Below are 20,994 nucleotides of genomic sequence, written 5' to 3' on the forward strand. Positions count from 1 at the left end.
CTGCATAAACAGAGTGATGATACTAAGTGCAAAACTCATACTGCCTCCAATGTCCAACTTAAAGTCTTAATTCAGTTCTAAGTTTTTGATCATCATACCAATGCCTCTCATTCCACAATTCTATTTGACCTTTTACAATATCAACAATCAATTCATCAAAATTGTCTAAAGGCAAAGTGAACACAGAGTTACCTAAGTATAAAGCAGAATTTACTCATAAAAGTAACAAACTAATGTCATTCTGTTACCCACACTTTCGGTGCATTACACGACAGTTAGAGACAGCATGAACAAATGTGGCCTTTTTTTGTGTTTTCCAGGCACTACCTTGCTGACACAGGGTGGCAATGCTGTTTCCTGTGGGGCAAAGTGGTGCCAGGAATGGATGAAGGCAAGCAAGTATGAATATGTACATGGGTATATATGCAGATGGCTGTGTATGTGTATGTATATGTGTATATGTTGATATGTATATGTATATGTTATTATATTATACATAATCGCTGTTTCCTCCATCAGTGAGACAGTGCCAGGAAACAGACGAGGAATGGCCCAACCATTCATATACACATATTATTTATTTATCTATTTATTTTGCTTTGTCGCTGTCTCCCGCGTTTGCGAGGTAGCGCAAGGAAATAGATGAAAGAAATGGCCCAACCCACCCCCATACACAATGTACACACACACACACGCCCACACACGCAAATATACATACCTATACATCTCAATGTACACATATATATACACACAGACACATACATATATACCCATGCACACAATTCACACTGTCTGCCCCTATTCATTCCCATCGCCACCTCGCCACACATGGAATACCATCCCCCTCCCCCCTCATGTGTGCAAGGTAGCACTAGGAAAAGACAACAAAGGCCCCATTCGTTCACACTCAGTCTCTAGCTGTCATGTAATAATGCCCGGACACACAGCTTCCTTTCCACATCCAGGCCCCACACAGCTTTCCATGGTTTACCCCAGACGCTTCACATGCCCTGATTCAATCCACTGACAGCATGTCAACCCCAGTATACCACATCGATCCAATTCACTCTATTCCTTGCCCGCCTTTCACCCTCCTGCATGTTCAGGCCCCGATCACTCAAAATCTTTTTCACTCCATCTTTCCACCTCCACTTTGGTCTCCCACTTCTCCTCGTTCCCTCCACCTCCGACACATATATCCTCTTGGTCAATCTTTCCTCACTCATTCTCTCCATGTGCCCAAACCACTTCAAAACACCCTCTTCTGCTCTCTCAACCACGCTCTTTTTATTTCCACACATCTCTCTTACCCTATTATTACTTACTCGATCAAACCACCTCACACCACACATTGTCCTCAAACATCTCATTTCCAGCACATCCATCCTCCTGCGCACAACTCTATCCATAGCCCACGCCTCGCAACCATACAACATTGTTGGAACCACTATTCCTTCAAACATACCCATTTTTCCTTTCCGAGATAATGTTCTCGACTTCCAAACATTCTTCAAGGCTCCCAAGATTTTCGCCCCCTCCCCCACCCTATGATTCACTTCCGCTTCCATGGTTCCATCCGCTGCCAGATCCACTCCCAGATATCTAAAACACTTTACTTCCTCCAGTTTTTCTCCATTCAAACTTACCTCCCAACTGACTTGACCCTCAACCCTACTGTACCTAATAACCTTGCTCTTATTCACATTTACTCTTAACTTTCTTCTTTCACACACTTTACCAAACTCAGTCACCAGCTTCTGCAGTTTCTTACATGAATCAGCCACCAGCGCTGTATCATCAGCGAACAACAACTGACTCACTTCCCAAGCTCTCTCATCAACTACAGACTGCATACTTGCCCCTCTTTCCAAAACTCTTGCATTCACCTCCCTAACAACCCCATCAATAAACAAATTAAACAACCATGGAGACATCACACACCCCTGCCGCAAACCTACATTCACTGAGAACCAATCACTTTCCTCTCTTCCTACACGTACACATGCCTTACATCCTCGATAAAAACTTTTCACTGCTTCTAACAACTTGCCTCCCACACCATATATTCTTAATACCTTCCACAGAGCATCTCTATCAACCCTATCATATGCCTTCTCCAGATCCATAAATGCTACATACAAATCCATTTGCTTTTCTAAGTATTTCTCACATACATTCTTCAAAGCAAACACCTGATCCACACATCCTCTACCACTTCTGAAACCACACTGCTCTTCCCCAATCTGATGCTCTGTACATGCCTTCACCCTCTCAATCAATACCCTCCCATATAATTTACCAGGAATACTCAACAAACTTATACCTCTGTAATTTGAGCACTCACTCTTATCCCCTTTGCCTTTGTACAATGGCACTATGCAAGCATTCCGCCAATCCTCAGGCACCTCACCATGATTCATACATACATTAAATAACCTTACCAACCAGTCAACAATACAGTCACCCCCTTTTTAAATAAATTCCACTGCAATACCATCCAAACCTGCTGCCTTGCTGGCTTTCATCTTCCGCAAAGCTTTTACTACCTCTTCTCTGTTTACCAAATCATTTTCCCTAACCCTCTCACTTTGCACACCACCTCGAATAAAACACCCTATATCTGCCACTCTATCATCAAACACATTCAACAAACCTTCAAAATACTCACTCCATCTCCTTCTCACATCACCACTACTTGTTATCACCTCCCCATTAGCGCCCTTCACTGAAGTTCCCATTTGCTCCCTTGTCTTATGCACTTTATTTACCTCCTTCCAGAACATCTTTTTATTCTCCCTAAAATTTAATGATACTCTTCCACCCCAACTTTTATTTGCCCTCTTTTTCACCTCTTGCACCTTTCTCTTGACCTCCTGTCTCTTTCTTTTATACATCTCCCACTCAATTGCATTTCTTCACTGCAAAAATCGTCCAAATGCCTCTCTCTTCTCTTTCACTAATAATCTTACTTCATCCCACCACTCACTACCCTTTCTAATCAACCCACCTCCCGCGCTTCTCATGCCACAAGCATTTTTTGCGCAATCCATCACTGATTCCCTAAATACATCCCATTCCTCCCCCACTCCCCTTACTTCCATTGTTCGTAGACTCAGATTGGAGTGTCTAAATGTGTGTGGATGTAACAAAGATGTGAAAAAAGGAGAGATAGGTAGTATGTTTGAGGAAAGGAACCTGGATGTTTTGGCTCTGAATGAAATGAAGATCAAGGGTAAAGGGGAAGAGTGGTTTGGGAATGTCTTGGGAGTAAAGTCAGGGGTTAGTGAGAGGACAAGAGCAAGGGAAGGAGTAGCAGTACTCCTGAAACAGGAGTTGTGGGAGTATGTGATAGAATGTAAGAAAGTAAATTCTCGATTAATATGGGTAAAACTGAAAGTTGATGGAGAGAGATGGGTGATTATTGGTGCATATGCACCTGGGCATGAGAAGAAATATCATGAGAAGCAAGTGTTTTGGGAGCAGCTAAATGAGTGTGTTAGTGGTTTTGATGCACAAGACCGGGTTATAGTGATGGGTGATTTGAATGCAAAGGTGAGTAATGTGGCAGTGGAGGGAATAATTGGTATACATGGGGTGTTCAGTGTTGTAAATGGAAATGGTGAAGAGCTTGTAGATTTATGTGCTGAAAAAGGACTGGTGATTGGGAATACCTGGTTTGAAAAGCGAGATATATATAAGTATATGTATGTTAGTAGGAGAGATGGCCAGAGAGCGTTATTGGATTACGTGTTAATTGACAGGCACGCGAAAAAGAGACTTTTGGATGTTAATGTGCTGAGAGGTGCAACTGGAGGGATGTCTGATCATTATCTTGTGGAGGCTAAGGTGAAGATTTGTATGGGTTTTCAGAAAAGAAGAGTGAATGTTGGGGTGAAGAGGGTGGTGAGAGTAAGTGAGCTTGGGAAGGAGACTTGTGTGAGGAAGTACCAGGAGAGATTGAGTACAGAATGGAAAAAGGTGGGAACAATGGAAGTAAGGGGAGTGGGGGAGGAATGGGATGTATTTAGGGAATCAGTGATGGATTGCGCAAAAGATGCTTGTGACATGAGAAGCGTGGGAGGTGGGTTGATTAGAAAGGGTAATGAGTGGCGGGATAAAGAAGTAAGATTATTAGTGAAAGAGAAGAGAGAGGCATTTGGACGATTTTTGCAGTGAAAAAATGCAATTGAGTGGGAGATGTATAAAAGAAAGAGACAGGAGGTCAAGAGAAAGGTGCAAGAGGTGAAAAAGAGGGCAAATGAGAGTTGGGGTGAGAGAGTATCATTAAATTTTAGGGAGAATAAAAAGATGTTCTGGAAGGACGTAAATAAAGTGCGTAAGACAAGGGAGCAAATGGGAACTTCAGTGAAGGGCGCTAATGGGGAGGTGATAACAAGTAGTGGTGATGTGAGAAGGAGATGGAGTGAGTATTTTGAAGGTTTGTTGAATGTGTTTGATGATAGAGTGGCAGATATAGGGTGTTTTATTCGAGGTGGTGTGCAAAGTGAGAGGGTTAGGGAAAATGATTTGCTAAACAGAGAAGAGGTAGTAAAAGCTTTGCGGAAGATGAAAGCCGGCAAGGCAGCAGCTTTGGATGGTATTGCAGTGGAATTTATTAAAAAAGGGGGTGACTGTATTGTTGACTGGTTGGTAAGGTTATTTAATGTATGTATGACTCATGGTGAGGTGCCTGAGGATTGGCGGAATGTGTGCATAGTGCCATTGTACAAAGGCAAAGGGGATAAGAGTGAGTGCTCAAATTACAGAGGTATAAGTTTGTTGAGTATTCCTGGTAAATTATATGGGAGGGTATTGACTGAGAGGGTGAAGGCATGTACAGAGCATCAGACTGGGGAAGAGCAGTGTGGTTTCAGAAGTGGTAGAGGATGTGTGGATCAGGTGTTTGCTTTGAAGAATGTATGTGAGAAATACTTAGAAAAGCAAATGGATTTGTATGTAGCATTTATGGATCTGGAAAAGGCATATGATAGGGTTGATAGAGATGCTCTGTGGAAGGTATTAAGAACATATGGTGTGGGAGGCAAGTTGTTAGAAGCAGTGAAAAGTTTTTATTGAGGATGTAAGGCATGTGTACGTGTAGGAAGAGAGGAAAGTGATTGGTTCTCAGTGAATGTAGGTTTGCGGTAGGGGTGTGTGATGTCTCCATGGTTGTTTAATTTGTTCATGGATGGGGTTGTTAGGGAGGTAGCATTAAGAACAGAGGACTGGGCCTTTGAGGGAATATCCTCACCTGGCCCCCTTCTCTGTTCCTTCTTTTTCGGGGAAAAAAAAAAAGCATGTATACAAGAAGGAAGAGAGGAAAGTGACTGGTTCCCAGCAAATGTCGGTTCGTGGCAGGGGTGTATGATGTCTCCATGGTTGTTTAATTTGTTTATGGATGGGGTTGTTAGGGAAGTAAATGCAAGAATTCTGGAGAGAGGGGCAAGTATGTAGTCTGTTTTCAATGAGAGGGCTTGGGAAGTTAGTCAGTTGTTGTTTGCTGATGATACAGCGCTGGTGGCTGATTCAGGTGAGAAACTGCAGAAGCTGGTGACTGAGTTTGGTAAAGTGTGTGAAAGACGAAAGCTGAAAGTAAATGTGAATAAGAGCAAGTTTATTAGGTTCAGTAGGGTGGAAGGACAAGTCAATTGGGAGGTATGTTTGAATGGAGAAAAACTGGAGGAAGTGAAGTGTTTTTGATACTTGGGAGTGGATTTAGCAGCAGACGGAACCATGGAAGTGGAAGTGAGTCACAGGGTGGTGGAGGGGGCGAAGGTCCTGGGAGTGTTAAAGAATGTGTGGAAGGCGAGAACATTATCTCGGAGAGCAAAAATGGGTATGTTTGAAGGAATAATGGCTCCAACAATGTTATATGGTTGTGAGGTGTGGGCTATAGATAGGGTTGTGCGGAGAAGGGTGGATGTGTTTTAAATCAGATGTTTGAGGACAATTTGTGGTATGAGGTGGTTTGATCGAGTAAGTAATGAAAGGGTAAGAGAGATGTGTGGTAATAAAAAGAGTGGTTGAGAGAGCAGAATAGGGTGTATTGAAATGGGGTCACATGGAGAGAATGAGTGAGGAAAGATTGACAAAGAGGATATATGTGTCAGAGGTGGAGGGAACGATAAGGAGTGGGAGACCAAATTGGAGGCGGAAGGATGGCGTAAAAAAGATTTTGAGCGATCGGGGCCTGAACATACAGAAGGGTGAAAGGCATGCAAGGAATAGAGTGAATTGGAATGATGTGGTATACCAGGGTTGACGTGCTATCAATGGATTGAACCATGGCATGTGAAGCGTCTGAGGTAAACCATGGAAAGTTTTTTAGGGCCTAGATGTGGAAAGGGAGCTGTGGTTTCAGTGCATTACATGTGATGGCTAGAAAAAAGACGCAAGATGATGCAGCCTTCCTTCTTCTGTTACTGGTGCGACCTAATGTGGGAAATGGTGGTCAAGTATGAAAAAAAATTGAGACATACAGTGAAGACTAGTTTGGCCCTTATACAGGATATGATGTAAGCATACACTTAAAATTAGACAGATGGATAACTTGTCACTATTTCAATATTATGATTTGCCAGTGAAGGACTGTTGGCTATTTCACATAGGCAAACTGCATAAAATATCTATCTATCTATATCTCTGATGAGTGTTTCCAACTGGATCTCCCTCAAGGGGCTGGCCATGGCAATAGAGTCTCCATAACTGGTGAACTCCACTGCTGCTTCTTAGCCTTAGTGCCTCACCTGATTTAATCAGCATATTTACAATATACGTATGGCCTTGTTCAGTGGCATAGTGCAGAGCTGATCTCCCATATGCATCCTGCTGGTTAATATCACAGCTGCGACTTAGGGACCAAGGAGAAGTCAGGCCAAGGGATAAATATTCTGAATGCAGATGAGCTAACCAGGGACTTGATCGATGTGAATGAACAAGTGATTTGTGGCGGCCTGTGACAAAAATTATTTTTTAACATATTTCTTCTCATACCTTAACAAAACACAAATCTCATATACAAATGTCGATGACCTGTCAAAGTAAGGCTATCTATATCTCTGATGAGTGTTTCCAACTGGATCTCCCTCAAGGGGCTGGCCATGGCAATAGAGTCTCCATAACTAGTGAACTCCATTGCCACTTCTCAGCCTTCAGTGCCTCATCCTTAACAGGCCACTTGCAGTGGGCAACTGAAGCACTATGTTTTCTGAGGCTTCTACCAGATGTTCCTACGGACTATTTGCACTTAAAGTGTTTACCTAAAGTTCCTGCCTAATCTTCCAAACTACTATGTTCCTTATGTTCCTACCTTCTACTTTTACCTAATGCTTCCTGTCTAGTGTTCCTACTACTACTTCTATCTAATGCACCCACCATTTTGCTAAAAGGAAGGGCTAGCGCATAGTACCTACCACAGGAAAATCTAGAGTAATGAAGAATGAGCTTCGTGAGTTAAGTGTTGGCAAATGTTATGTCTGAGAAGGAGAGTTTGCATGTTTGTGGACAGAATGCCAGTAGTCCAAATGTGGGTGAGACAGAAAGAAAAGACAGCTACCTGGGTCAGAGGAGTGCAACTTGACAACCACTGAAGTGTTGGCTCACTACACAGTTGTCACTAATCCTCCTAATACTCAGGCGGGTAGTACTGGTAATATACCTCCTGGTTGCTGACTGTCTACCATCTACTACCTACCTCAAAGTAAGGCATCACTCGCATCACTATCTATATACTTTTCTATATCTATGAAGCCCATTCCTCATGAGAACTACCTCAAGGGGGTGGCCATGGCAATAGAGTCTCCATAACTAGTGAACTCCATTGCCACTTCTCAGCCTTCAGTGCCTCATCCTTAACAGGCCACTTGCAGTGGGCAACTGAAGCACTATGTTTTCTGAGGCTTCTACCAGATGTTCCTACGGACTATTTGCACTTAAAGTGTTTACCTAAAGTTCCTGCCTAATCTTCCAAACTACTATGTTCCTTATGTTCCTACCTTCTACTTTTACCTAATGCTTCCTGTCTAAATTTTCCTACCTAAAACTACTATCTATTGCGCCTATCATTTTCCAGAAGGCAGGGTGAGCACATGGTGCTCATTGCAAGAAAATCTTGAATTACAAAGACTGAGCTGTGTGAGTTAAGTGTTGTCAAGTGTTATGTTTGACAAGGAGAGACTGAACATTTGTGGACAGAGAGCCAGCAATCCATGTGTGGTTGAGGCGGAAAGAAGAGACAGTTAACAGGGTGAGATGAGTGCAACTTGACAACCATTTAAGTACTGGCTTACTTCATAGCCATCACTAACCCTCCCGATAACCAGATGGATCACTGACTGCATACCAACTAACCTCTTTAACTGTCAGTCAAACATATCAATAATGGTTACCTCCTCCACCTTCTCAAGTGAAAGGTCAACAAATCTTAATAACTATGAGGTGAGTTGATTCATATTCTCTGATCAGGATACTCACTGCTTTAAATTGTAATATTTCACAACTGTGCAGTATTACCTCACCATGCTTCAGATAAATTAGACAGCTCTCTAATTGGACATACTCTTTCCAAGACTTAAATGAATGACAACAATCCACTCCCAGATATCTAAAACACTTCACTTCCTCCAGTTTTTCTCCATTCAAACTCACCTCCCAATTGACTTGACCCTCAACCCTACTGTACCTAATAACCTTGCTCTTATTCACATTTACTCTTAACTTTCTTCTTCCACACACTTTACCAAACTCAGTCACCAGCTTCTGCAGTTTCTCACATGAATCAGCCACCAGCGCTGTATCATCAGCGAACAACAACTGACTCACTTCCCAAGCTCTCTCATCCCCAACAGACTTCATACTTGCCCCTCTTTCCAAAACTCTTGCATTTACCTCCCTAACAACCCCATCCATAAACAAATTAAACAACCACGGAGACATCACACACCCCTGCTGCAAACCTACATTCACTGAGAACCAATCACTTTCCTCTCTTCCTACACGTACACATGCCTTACATCCTCGATAAAAACTTTTCACTGCTTCTAACAACTTTCCTCCCACACCATATATTCTTAATACCTTCCACAGAGCATCTCTATCAACTCTATCATATGCCTTCTCCAGATCCATAAAAGCTACATACAAATCCATTTGCTTTTCTAAGTATTTCTCACATACATTCTTCAAAGCAAACACCTGATCCACACATCCTCTACCACTTCTGAAACCACACTGCTCTTCCCCAATCTGATGCTCTGTACATGCCTTCACCCTCTCAATCAATACCCTCCCATATAATTTACCAGGAATACTCAACAAACTTATACCTCTGTAATTTGAGCACTCACTCTTATCCCCTTTGCCTTTGTACAATGGCACTATGCACGCATTCCGCCAATCCTCAGGCACCTCACCATGAGTCATACATACATTAAATAACCTTACCAACCAGTCAACAATACAGTCACCCCCTTTTTTAATAAATTCCATTGCAATACCATCCAAACCTGCAGCCTTGCCGGCTTTCATCTTCCACAAAGCTTTCACTACCTCTTCTCTGTTTACCAAATCATTTTCCCTAACCCTCTCACTTTGCACACCACCTCGACCAAAACACCCTATATCTGCCACTCTATCATCAAACACATTCAACAAACCTTCAAAATACTCACTCCATCTCCTTCTCACATCACCACTACCTGTTATCACCTCCCCATTTGCGCCCTTCACTGAAGTTCCCATTTGCTCCCTTGTCTTACGCACTTTATTTACCTCCTTCCAGAACATCTTTTTATTCTCCCTAAAATTTAATGATACTCTCTCACCCCAACTCTCATTTGCCCTTTTTTTCACCTCTTGCACCTTTCTCTTGACCTCCTGTCTCTTTCTTTTATACATCTCCCACTCAATTGCATTTTTTCCCTGCAAAAATCGTCCAAATGCCTCTCTCTTCTCTTTCACTAATACTCTTACTTCTTCATCCCACCACTCACTACCCTTTCTAATCAACCCACCTCCCACTCTTCTCATGCCACAAGCATCTTTTGCGCAATCCATCACTGATTCCCTAAATACATCCCATTCCTCCCCCACTCCCCTTACTTCCATTGTTCTCACCTTTTTCCATTCTGTACTCAGTCTCTCCTGGTACTTCCTCACACAGGTCTCCTTCCCAAGCTCACTTACTCTCAATGTATACATACATATATATAATGTATACATATATATACATAAACAGACATACACATATATACACATATACATTATTCATACTTGCTGCCTTTATCCACTCCTGTCACCACCCCGCCACACATGAAATGACAACCCCCTACCCCCCTACATGCACGCGAGGTAGTGCTAGAAAGACAACAAAGGCCACATTCATTAACACTCAGTCACTAGCTGACTTCCACATATTCTTCAACGCTCCCAGAACTTTCGCCCCCTCCCCCACCCTATGATTCACTTCCGCTTCCATGGTTTCATCCACTCCCAGATATCTAAAACACTTCACTTCCTCCAGTTTTTCTCCATTCAAACTTACCTCCCAACTGACTTGTCCCTCAACCCTACTGTACCTAATAACCTTGCTCTTATTCACATTTACTCTTAGCTTTCTTCTTTCACACACTTTACCAAACTCACTCACCAGCTTCTGCAGTTTCTCACCCGAATCAGCCACCAGCGCTGTATCATCGGCGAACAACAACTGACTCACTTCCCAAGCTCTCTCATCCACAACAGACTGCATACTTGCCCCTCTTTCCAAAACTCTTGCATTCACCTCCCTAACAACCTTCTGTCCAATGATAAGGATACAAACTCAACAAAGGTGACTTTTCATTCATGGTACAACCACATGAAGGCAGAGTGCAGTATCACTTGTTATACAAATGAAAACACTATATCAGTGGAATGATACAGCATCCCTATTTCTCTAAATATCTACCAGGAGCTTAATGTAAGCCCCTGCTTCTTATGACAAGCTGTATGCTCTTTTTACAAACATTTGATATCTAGTTGCATTCTTACCTTCTTTCACTCTAAAATTTCTCTTTCTCCTCAATTTATGGATCATCACATACTACTGAAATCTACTATACAAAATTGAAAAAAAAAATACATTCAAAATGCTTAGTGACTCACCTGATTTAATCAGCATATTTACAATATACGTATGGCCTTGTTCAGTGGCATAGTGCAGAGCTGATCTCCCATATGCATCCTGCTGGTTAATATCACAGCTGCGACTTAGGGACCAAGGAGAAGTCAGGCCAAGGGATAAATATTCTGAATGCAGATGAGCTAACCAGGGACTTGATCGATGTGAATGAACAAGTGATTTGTGGCGGCCTGTGACAAAAATTATTTTTTAACATATTTCTTCTCATACCTTAACAAAACACAAATCTCATATACAAATGTCGATGACCTGTCAAAGTAAGGCTATCTATATCTCTGATGAGTGTTTCCAACTGGATCTCCCTCAAGGGGCTGGCCATGGCAATAGAGTCTCCATAACTAGTGAACTCCATTGCCACTTCTCAGCCTTCAGTGCCTCATCCTTAACAGGCCACTGGCAGAGGGCAATCTAGTGCAGTGTTTGCAGAAGCTTCTACCTAATGTTCCTACTGACTACTTCTACTTAATGCTCCTTCCTGATATTCATACCAACTAGTTCTGCCTAATGCTCCTGTCTAAATTTTCCTACCTAAAACTACTATCTATTGCGCCTATCATTTTCCAGAAGGCAGGGTGAGCACATGGTGCTCATTGCAAGAAAATCTTGAATTACAAAGACTGAGCTGTGTGAGTTAAGTGTTGGCAAATGTTATGTCTGAGAAGGAGAGTTTGCATGTTTGTGGACAGAATGCCAGTAGTCCAAATGTGGGTGAGACAGAAAGAAAAGACAGCTACCTGGGTCAGAGGAGTGCAACTTGACAACCACTGAAGTGTTGGCTCACTACACAGTTGTCACTAATCCTCCTAATACTCAGGCGGGTAGTACTGGTAATATACCTCCTGGTTGCTGACTGTCTACCATCTACTACCTACCTCAAAGTAAGGCATCACTCGCATCACTATCTATATACTTTTCTATATCTATGAAGCCCATTCCTCATGAGAACTACCTCAAGGGGGTGGCCATGGCAAAAGAGTCTCCATAACTGGTGAACTCCACTGCTGCTTCTTAGCCTTAGTGCCTCACCCTTAACAGGCCACTTGCAGTGGGCAACTGAAGCACTATGTTTTCTGAGGCTTCTACCAGATGTTCCTACGGACTATTTGCACTTAAAGTGTTTACCTAAAGTTCCTGCCTAATCTTCCAAACTACTATGTTCCTTATGTTCCTACCTTCTACTTTTACCTAATGCTCCTGTCTAGTGTTCCTACCTACTACTTCTATCTAATGCACCCACCATTTTGCTAAAAGGAAGGGCTAGCGCATAGTACCTACCACAGGAAAATCTAGAGTAATGAAGAATGAGCTTCGTGAGTTAAGTGTTGTCAAGTGTTATGTTTGACAAGGAGAGACTGAACATTTGTGGACAGAGAGCCAGCAATCCATGTGTGGTTGAGGCGGAAAGAAGAGACAGTTAACAGGGTGAGATGAGTGCAACTTGACAACCATTTAAGTACTGGCTTACTTCATAGCCGTCACTAACCCTCCCGATAACCAGATGGATCACTGACTGCATACCAACTAACCTCTTTAACTGTCAGTCAAACATATCAATAATGGTTACCTCCTCCACCTTCTCAATTGAAAGGTCAACAAATCTTAATAACTATGAGGTGAGTTGATTCATATTCTCTGATCAGGATACTCACTGCTTTAAATTGTAATATTTCACAACTGTGCAGTATTACCTCACCATGCTTCAGATAAATTAGACAGCTCTCTAATTGGACATACTCTTTCCAAGACTTAAATGAATGACAACAAAGGTGATATACATGTTCTACGTCCATATTCAATCTTGAATCAATCAAGTTACTGACAGACATCTCTTACATTCATGGGTATAAGTATGCTGCAATTCTTGCCATTTCACATAAGAATGAAATACAAAGTATGAAAAAAAATTAGATTTTGAAAAATTCCTGGTGCTACCCTGCCCCATAGGAAACAGCATCACTACCCCTTGCTTCAGTGAGATAGTGCTAGGAAAACAAACAAAAAAGGCCACATTCATTCACACTGTCTCTAGCTTTCATGTGCAATACACCGAAACCACAGCTCCCTATCCACATCCAGGCCCCACAGACCTTTCCATGATTTACCCCAGATACTTCACATGCCCTGGTTAAGTCCACTGACAGCATGTTGACCCCAGTATACCACATCATTCCAATTCACACTATTCCTTACATGCCTCTCACCCTCCTGTATGTTCAGGCCTTGATCGTTCAAAATCTTTTTCACTCCATCCCTCCACCTCCAATTTGGTCTCCTGCTTCTCCTAGTTCCCTCCATCTCTGACACATTTATCCTCTTTGTCAATCTTTCCTCACTCATTCTCTCCATATGTCCAAACCATTTCAAAGCACCCTCTTCTGCTCTAAACCACACTTTTTATTTCCACAAATCTCTCTTACCCTTTAATTACTTAATCAAACCACCTCGCACCATATATATTGTCCTAACACATTTCATTTTCAACACATCCACTCTCCTTTGTACAACCCTATCTACAGCCCATGCGTCACAACCATATAACATTGTTAGAGCTACTATTCCTTCAAATATACCCATTTTTGCTCTCTGAAATAACGTTCTCTCCTTCCACACATTCTAATCGTTCCCAGAACCTTCGCCCCTTCCTCCACCCAGTGACTCACTTCCGCTTCCATGGTTCCACCTGCTGCTAAATCCACTCCCAGATATCTAAAACACTTTACTTCCTCCAATTTTTCTCCATTCAAACTTACATCCCAATCAACATGCCTCTCAACCTACCAAAGTTAATAACCTTGCTCTTATCCACATTTACTCTCAACTTTCTATTTTCACACACTTTTCCAAAGTCAGTCACCAACCTCTGCAGTTTCTCACATGAATTAGCCACTAGAGCTGTATCATCGGTGAAAAGCAAGTGACTCACTTCCCAAGCCCTCTCATCCACAACAGACTGCATACTTGCCCCTCTCTCCAAAGCTCTTGCATTTACCTCCCTAACCACCCCATCCATAAATATATTAAACAACCATGGGGAAATCACACACCCCTGCTGCAAACCGACATTCACTGGGAACCAATCACTCTCCTCTCTTTCTACTCGTACACATGCCTTGCATCCTTGGTAAAAACTTTTCACTGCTTCTAGCAACTTACCTCCCACTCCATATACTCTTAAAACCTGCCACAAATCATCTCTATCAACCCTATCATATGTCTTCTCCAGATCAATAAATGCTACATACAAATTCATCTATTTTTTAAGTATTTCTCACATACATTCTTCAGAGCAAACACCTGATCCACAAATCCTCTACCACTTCTGAAACCACACTGCTCTTCCCCAATCTGTCTTGTAAGTTTTACATCAGTCCATATTAAAAGATCCAAAACACTGCCCCGGGAATGTTTGGAAGAACCATGCAACTGTAGTAAACATTGTTATTTTTTTTTTTTTTATTATACTTTGTCGCTGTCTCCCGCGTTTGCGAGGTAGCGCAAGGAAACAGACGAAAGAAATGGCCCAACCCCCCCATACACATGTATATACATACGTCCACACATGCAAATATACATACCTACACAGCTTTCCATGGTTTACCCCAGACGCTTCACATGCCTTGATTCAATCCACTGACAGCACGTCAACCCCGGTATACCACATCGCTCCAATTCACTCTATTCCTTGCCCTCCTTTCACCCTCCTGCATGTTCAGGCCCCGATCACACAAAATCTTTTTCACTCCATCTTTCCACCTCAAATTTGGTCTTCCTCTTCTCCTTGTTCCCTCCACCTCCGACACATATATCCTCTTGGTCAATCTTTCCTCACTCATCCTCTCCATGTGCCCAAACCACTTCAAAACACCCTCTTCTGCTCTCTCAACCACGCTCTTTTTATTTCCACACATCTCTCTTACCCTTACGTTACTCACTCGATCAAACCACCTCACACCACACATTGTCCTCAAACATCTCATTTCCAGCACATCCATCCTCCTGCGCACAACTCTATCCATAGCCCACGCCTCGCAACCATACAACATTGTTGGAACCACTATTCCTTCAAACATACCCATTTTTGCTTTCCGAGGTAATGTTCTCGACTTCCACACATTCTTCAAGGCCCCCAGGATTTTCGCCCCCTCCCCCACCCTATGATCCACTTCCGCTTCCATGGTTCCATCCGCTGCCAGATCCACTCCCAGACATCTAAAACACTTCACTTCCTCCAGTTTTTCTCCATTCAAACTCACCTCCCAATTGACTTGACCCTCAACCCTACTGTACCTAATAACCTTGCTCTTATTCACATTTACTCTTAACTTTCTTCTTCCACACACTTTTCCAAACTCAGTCACCAGCTTCTGCAGTTTCTCACATGAATCAGCCACCAGCGCTGTATCATCAGCGAACAACAACTGACTCACTTCCCAAGCTCTCTCATCCCCAACAGACTTCATACTTGCCCCTCTTTCCAAAACTCTTGCATTTACCTCCCTAACAACCCCATCCATAAACAAATTAAACAACCATGGAGACATCACACACCCCTGCCGCAAACCTACATTCACTGAGAACCAATCACTTTCCTCTCTTCCTACACGTACACATGCCTTACATCCTCGATAAAAACTTTTCACTGCTTCTAACAACTTTCCTCCCACACCATATATTCTTAATACCTTCCACAGAGCATCTCTATCAACTCTATCATATGCCTTCTCCAGATCCATAAATGCTACATACAAATCCATTTGCTTTTCTAAGTATTTCTCACATACATTCTTCAAAGCAAACACCTGATCCACACATCCTCTACCACTTCTGAAACCACACTGCTCTTCCCCAATCTGCAGCCTCGCCATATTGTGCACTGGGCTGGAATAGAACTTCCAAAACTTACTCTGGTAAAAGTTGACATCAAGGATTGAGCTCTTGCAATCAAAGTTAGTGAGTATGAGACCCTCACCTCATGATGACCATCTGCACCTGAGACCCTCACCTCATAATAACAATCTATACCTGAACCCCTCACCTCACGATGACCATCTGTACCTGAGACCCTCACCTTATGATGACCATCTGCATCTGAGACTCTCACCTCATGATACTTCCAAATGTACTTCAGAAGGCAAAGAATACCAGCCCGGGTATACCAATATATTCCTGACTTTATAAGAATCTAGCAGGAACTAAGAGGTCCAGGCCTCCTAGCTGTTGTTTGTAACATTTTTTCTTGAACCTGGAACCTTTATAAGGACATACAAAAGCCTGAAAGGTTGTTTGCATTGAATTGCCAGGTCTGGGTACCAAAGGACTGGAAAAAACTCCTCAAACAGGGATGTCTGAGCGTGTCAATAAGCATATCTAAAGCTATAACTGTAAGGTATGGCATATGCTCTATGAAGAGGTTAACTTGAACCTGAACTGCAATCCTACACTGCTAGGTCCTTGAACCAATTACATGACAAAAATTTCCTCACAATGGGAATCATCGAAAGTGCTTGTAAGCATCTTAATGTCTCATCTGAAAATCCAGGTTTAACAGTAATATATGATGGCCATCCTGTGAACTTGTCGCCAGAACCTGTGGCCAGTTGCTGATGAATAGAGAAGACAGACTCCAATTCATTATTTTCTTCTGAATCCCTTCTTGGAATAGAATGAAATATCATAAAACCCATCCAATTTGTAGAAAAGTTTGGGATGTCCTCATCTATCAATTCTGCAGATTACTCCTTTCATATGCAAGTTAGAAGTTGTTCTAAATCCATCCTTGACAGAAGCATGAGAACTCTAATGCCACCACAGAACTCTAAATATCAAATACATCCATGTGCTGAAACTTCCCAAAACACAAAACCTACATGTTCTATAAAATATCCCCCACACTGGAAGGTTTTACCTGTTAAGAAAAAAAATACCTGAGAAACCAGCTTTATGGCCTCACAGGACTGCCTCGCAAACATACCTCAATTCCAGGCAAAGGCAAATTAGACTGAAATTTAGTCTTCCTTTTAAACATGGAACTGAGAGTGTAGGTAAGCTTTCTTGAATATTCCTAAAGATTACGAAAACAGATCCCCAAAGTCCTGTAACTTCTATGAAAAAAGATGGAATAACAGTAATTTCTAACACTGATGGTACTAAGAAGATACAGCTCTCAAAATCTTCTAAAGAGACACAAGGGGAAAAAGAGTCCAAAGCCTGTTAACTGCACTGTAACTGTGGTAGAGACTACCATGGTTTCCTGAATGGAACTGAATGCTGTTGTAAAGCATACAACAGGATTCTTCAAGGAGTTCCATTTAACTGAATGCTCTGTTAGTCAGGAAAAGGGCTAATAAGGGGTAATGTGTTAGAGGAGACTTATTCATTGATATGACTGACAATGGCCAGGGGATATGCTCAATCTAATGGGTGGAAACTTCTCCCTCCCTTATGAATGTAATTGCTCTGAACAAAGTCCCTGACATGTTTACCTTTCTCATACACAATTACCCTGCTCTGAAAGTGGTAAGTATAATGAATGATTTTACTGATGAGAAATGCTATGTTTTCATGGCTATGGAACAAAGGGATCAGCCAGTACTCCAAAGGAGAGGGCAATCTAGACGGCCAACCAAAAAGACCTTGTCTCCCCAAGTCCAGTCAAGAAGACACTGAGTGCCTCTGAAAATTTCTATGGAATGCTTATAAAGGCTATCTGACTCTTACAGGCTTATCAAATTCAAATAATTTGTTTTCCAGGGACAAGGTTGTTTTCAGTAATAATTACCACAACCTATCTCTATGAGTGGTCAACTAGAGCCCTCAGGTGGCAAATGGTCTCAAAGAAATATGGAAGCCAGGAATTAGCATAATTCTTGAAATCTTAAAATGTATCCAAAGGGATAATGAGAAGAGGAAATCATAAAGTTGTACCAACAAAAATCTCTCGCTAGCTAGCTTGTGAAGCAGTGGAGGCAAAGTGTTGTAGAAAGAAAGTTACATGGAGGGTGAAGACAGAACAGGATACTACTGTACTGCTGCAGTGCAGTGCAATACTGTTAGCAAAATTAGTTTCAATAACATAACTGTTACTGCTGTGTGCCACACCACTGCTATTGAAATGTGCTGACTGGGCTTGGGTGGCACATACTGTCTTCATTTTTCATCTGACTTAGCAAGAACAAGAGCTAGTTGAAGTTTTCATGTTGTTTTGTTTATCTTTTGTGGATTTCATGCTTAACAAAATTTGGATAATGTTATACAATTGCTGAACAAAGGATTTTGATTTTTCTATATTTGATTTTCATAATCTTAAAATTTTCCTCAATTGGATCATGTTCCTAATTTCAAATTTCCATATACTGTTCTTACTTAAATCAAGGAATAAGAATATTTCTAGTACAACAGTGTCCTTGAAAATACTGCATGTGGTATCAGTACAAAGATAACAGGGTACAGGGTAAAATTTTCTTCAATTGGATCATGTTCCTAATTTCAAATTTCCATATACTGTTCTTACTTAAATCAAGGAATAAGAATATTTCCAATACAACAGTGTCCTTGAAAATACTGCATGTGGTATCAGTAAAAAGATAACAAGGTACAGAAAAGTATTACTGATTCGTTTTTTCATAAGAAATAATTCATTTGGTAGCATGCATGATGTAAACTCTGTGCAAAAGTACTAAAGGCTTCTCTGATCAAATGCTGGTAAAATGAAGTCACTTTTTCATTTTAATTAGCATGGGAATAAAAATATGATTAAAAAGCAAGGATTAAAGTTGATAAGTGAAAAAGTCTAAAACTGGGTATGGGGATAACTGACAGGAGACTGTTGACAGACAAAAGTTAGTCAAAATAATCTTAACTTGGTTAAAACATATCCCAAAATAGTCATTTCCTCATACACTCACTGCTTCACACATATCAAAAGTCCTAATATTCAAGTGAAAAAAAGTTGAAGCACTCAGCTCCATATGATGTAAGTACTTTTAACATTGCACAAGAGACTGTTTCTATCAAGAACTGTACGATGGACAATACAAATCTGAAAATTCTGTGACTTAGTGGCTTGAAGTGGAAGTGCCACCATCCAGTGGCAGGCTTTGGAAACATGGGAAAACTTATGCTTACATGACGTTTCTAATGAACTTCCAACAGGTACATAGCCACTTGGCAGAGATTCATTGGAAAATACACTGCATGCTATCTGATGGTGCAATTTAAGACAATGCTGAGGTACTGTATATCAACCTTATGAGTCTAGCTCAGAAAATAGATTATTGATCTCTTACCATTCTCTCTATCATGACGGTGTGAACGATGATTGTGACGAGCATGTCGTCTACGTCTCCTATTCTCAGTCTCAAATTCAGAATCTGAAGATACAATATTAGCCCGACCTCGGCCAAGTGTGCGCTGTAGAAGAATAGAAGCTGAATGTCGGTGGGAGTGATGATGATGGCGCTTCTCTACCATCAATGCAGAATCTGAGTCTTCAGTAGATGAAAGAACAGGGCCTGAGGAGTCCCCTGTAAGTAAAAGCAACAAAACAAAACTACTTTATGTCAACTGGCGAGACAACAGCATTCAAACCAACTACAACTTTTACAGTCTATCTACATTTCTGATGCCTGTTCCATTGGAACTCCCTCAAAGGGGTGGCCATGGCAACAGAGTCTCCACAACTAAAGAACTCCAGTGCTGCTTCTTAGCCTTTAGTGGCTCACCCTTAACAGGCCATGGGCAAAAGGCAAGTCTAGCGCAGTGTGTGCAGAGGCTCCTACCCAATGTTCCTAAAGACTACTTCTACCTAATGCACATACCTACAACTTCTACCTTATGTTTATACCTAATAATCCTGCCTAAATGTTCCTACCTACTACTTCTACCATTTTACTACAAAGCAAAACTAGTGCAGGAAAATCTTGAAATTGAAGAATGAGCTGCATGAGTCAAGTGTTGGCAAGTGTTAAATATGACAAGGAGAGACTGTATGCTATGGACAGAATGCCAATAGTCCACATGTTAAAGAGGCAGAAAGAAAAGACAGCTATCTTAGTCGGAGGAGTGCAACTTGACAACCACTAAAGTGGTGGCTCACTAAGCAGATGTCACTGACCCTCCTGATACCAAGGTGGGTAGTACTGGTAATATACCTCCCTGGTAGTTGGCTGCCTACCAACTACTACCTACCTTTACAATAAATGATATAACAAACATTATCTACATAAAAAAATTTCTTTTGATATGCCTTCCACTGATGGGAGAGCTCTTTACAATTAATATGAACCACTTTAAGCATGGGTATTAACATTCCAAATAAAGAAACCAAAAAATTAAAAAAAATGCTAATTAGAGAAAACTGAATTAAATCATAAGTTTGTTAGCAAAAATGTCTATAACGTGACTTTCACAATTTCACCATTAATCAGAAAGAAATGAATCAGATAAAATTGTATTCATTCTCACCTGAAAAGTAATTTCCTTTCTCTTTTATTCAAGACATTCCCAAGATACTTCAGTCTGAAACTGTTGAAGCTTGGTTTGGGATCATTTAACTTTTGACTATTCTTTTACAACATATGGATAGGGGAGACACAAGTCTACAACCTGTAAGAAACAGCTAGGGAATTACCAGTTCAATGGGAAACTAAATTACCATGCAAAGTTGTCACTTCTTAAACAACTGGTAATTGCATCTCACCAATTAAGACCCAAACTGAACTGACTCCTCCAACAGAAAGACACACTGCCTCAACTAATGTAAAGTTTACCTTATGGTAGCAGCTCATCTTGCTGAAGGCAGCAGAATGTAGAAGATA

At 41.4% G+C, this 20,994-nt stretch overlaps 1 protein-coding gene across 1 annotated transcript in view; it reads right to left on the minus strand.

Annotated features, from left to right (window-relative positions):
- The window catches only part of LOC139766864 (uncharacterized), a 113,508-nt gene that overhangs the window by 80,310 nt on the left and 12,204 nt on the right, over positions 1-20,994 (minus strand). The window contains exons 5-6 of the mRNA XM_071695859.1: positions 19,465-19,701; positions 11,143-11,349 (exon numbers count right to left, since the gene is read on the minus strand). Coding sequence (XP_071551960.1) covers positions 11,143-11,349; positions 19,465-19,701 — 444 coding nt within the window. The remainder of the gene's footprint in view (positions 1-11,142; positions 11,350-19,464; positions 19,702-20,994) is intronic.

Source organism: Panulirus ornatus, chromosome 58 (assembly GCF_036320965.1).
Source record: "Panulirus ornatus isolate Po-2019 chromosome 58, ASM3632096v1, whole genome shotgun sequence".
Classification (NCBI taxonomy): Eukaryota; Metazoa; Arthropoda; class Malacostraca; order Decapoda; family Palinuridae; genus Panulirus; species Panulirus ornatus.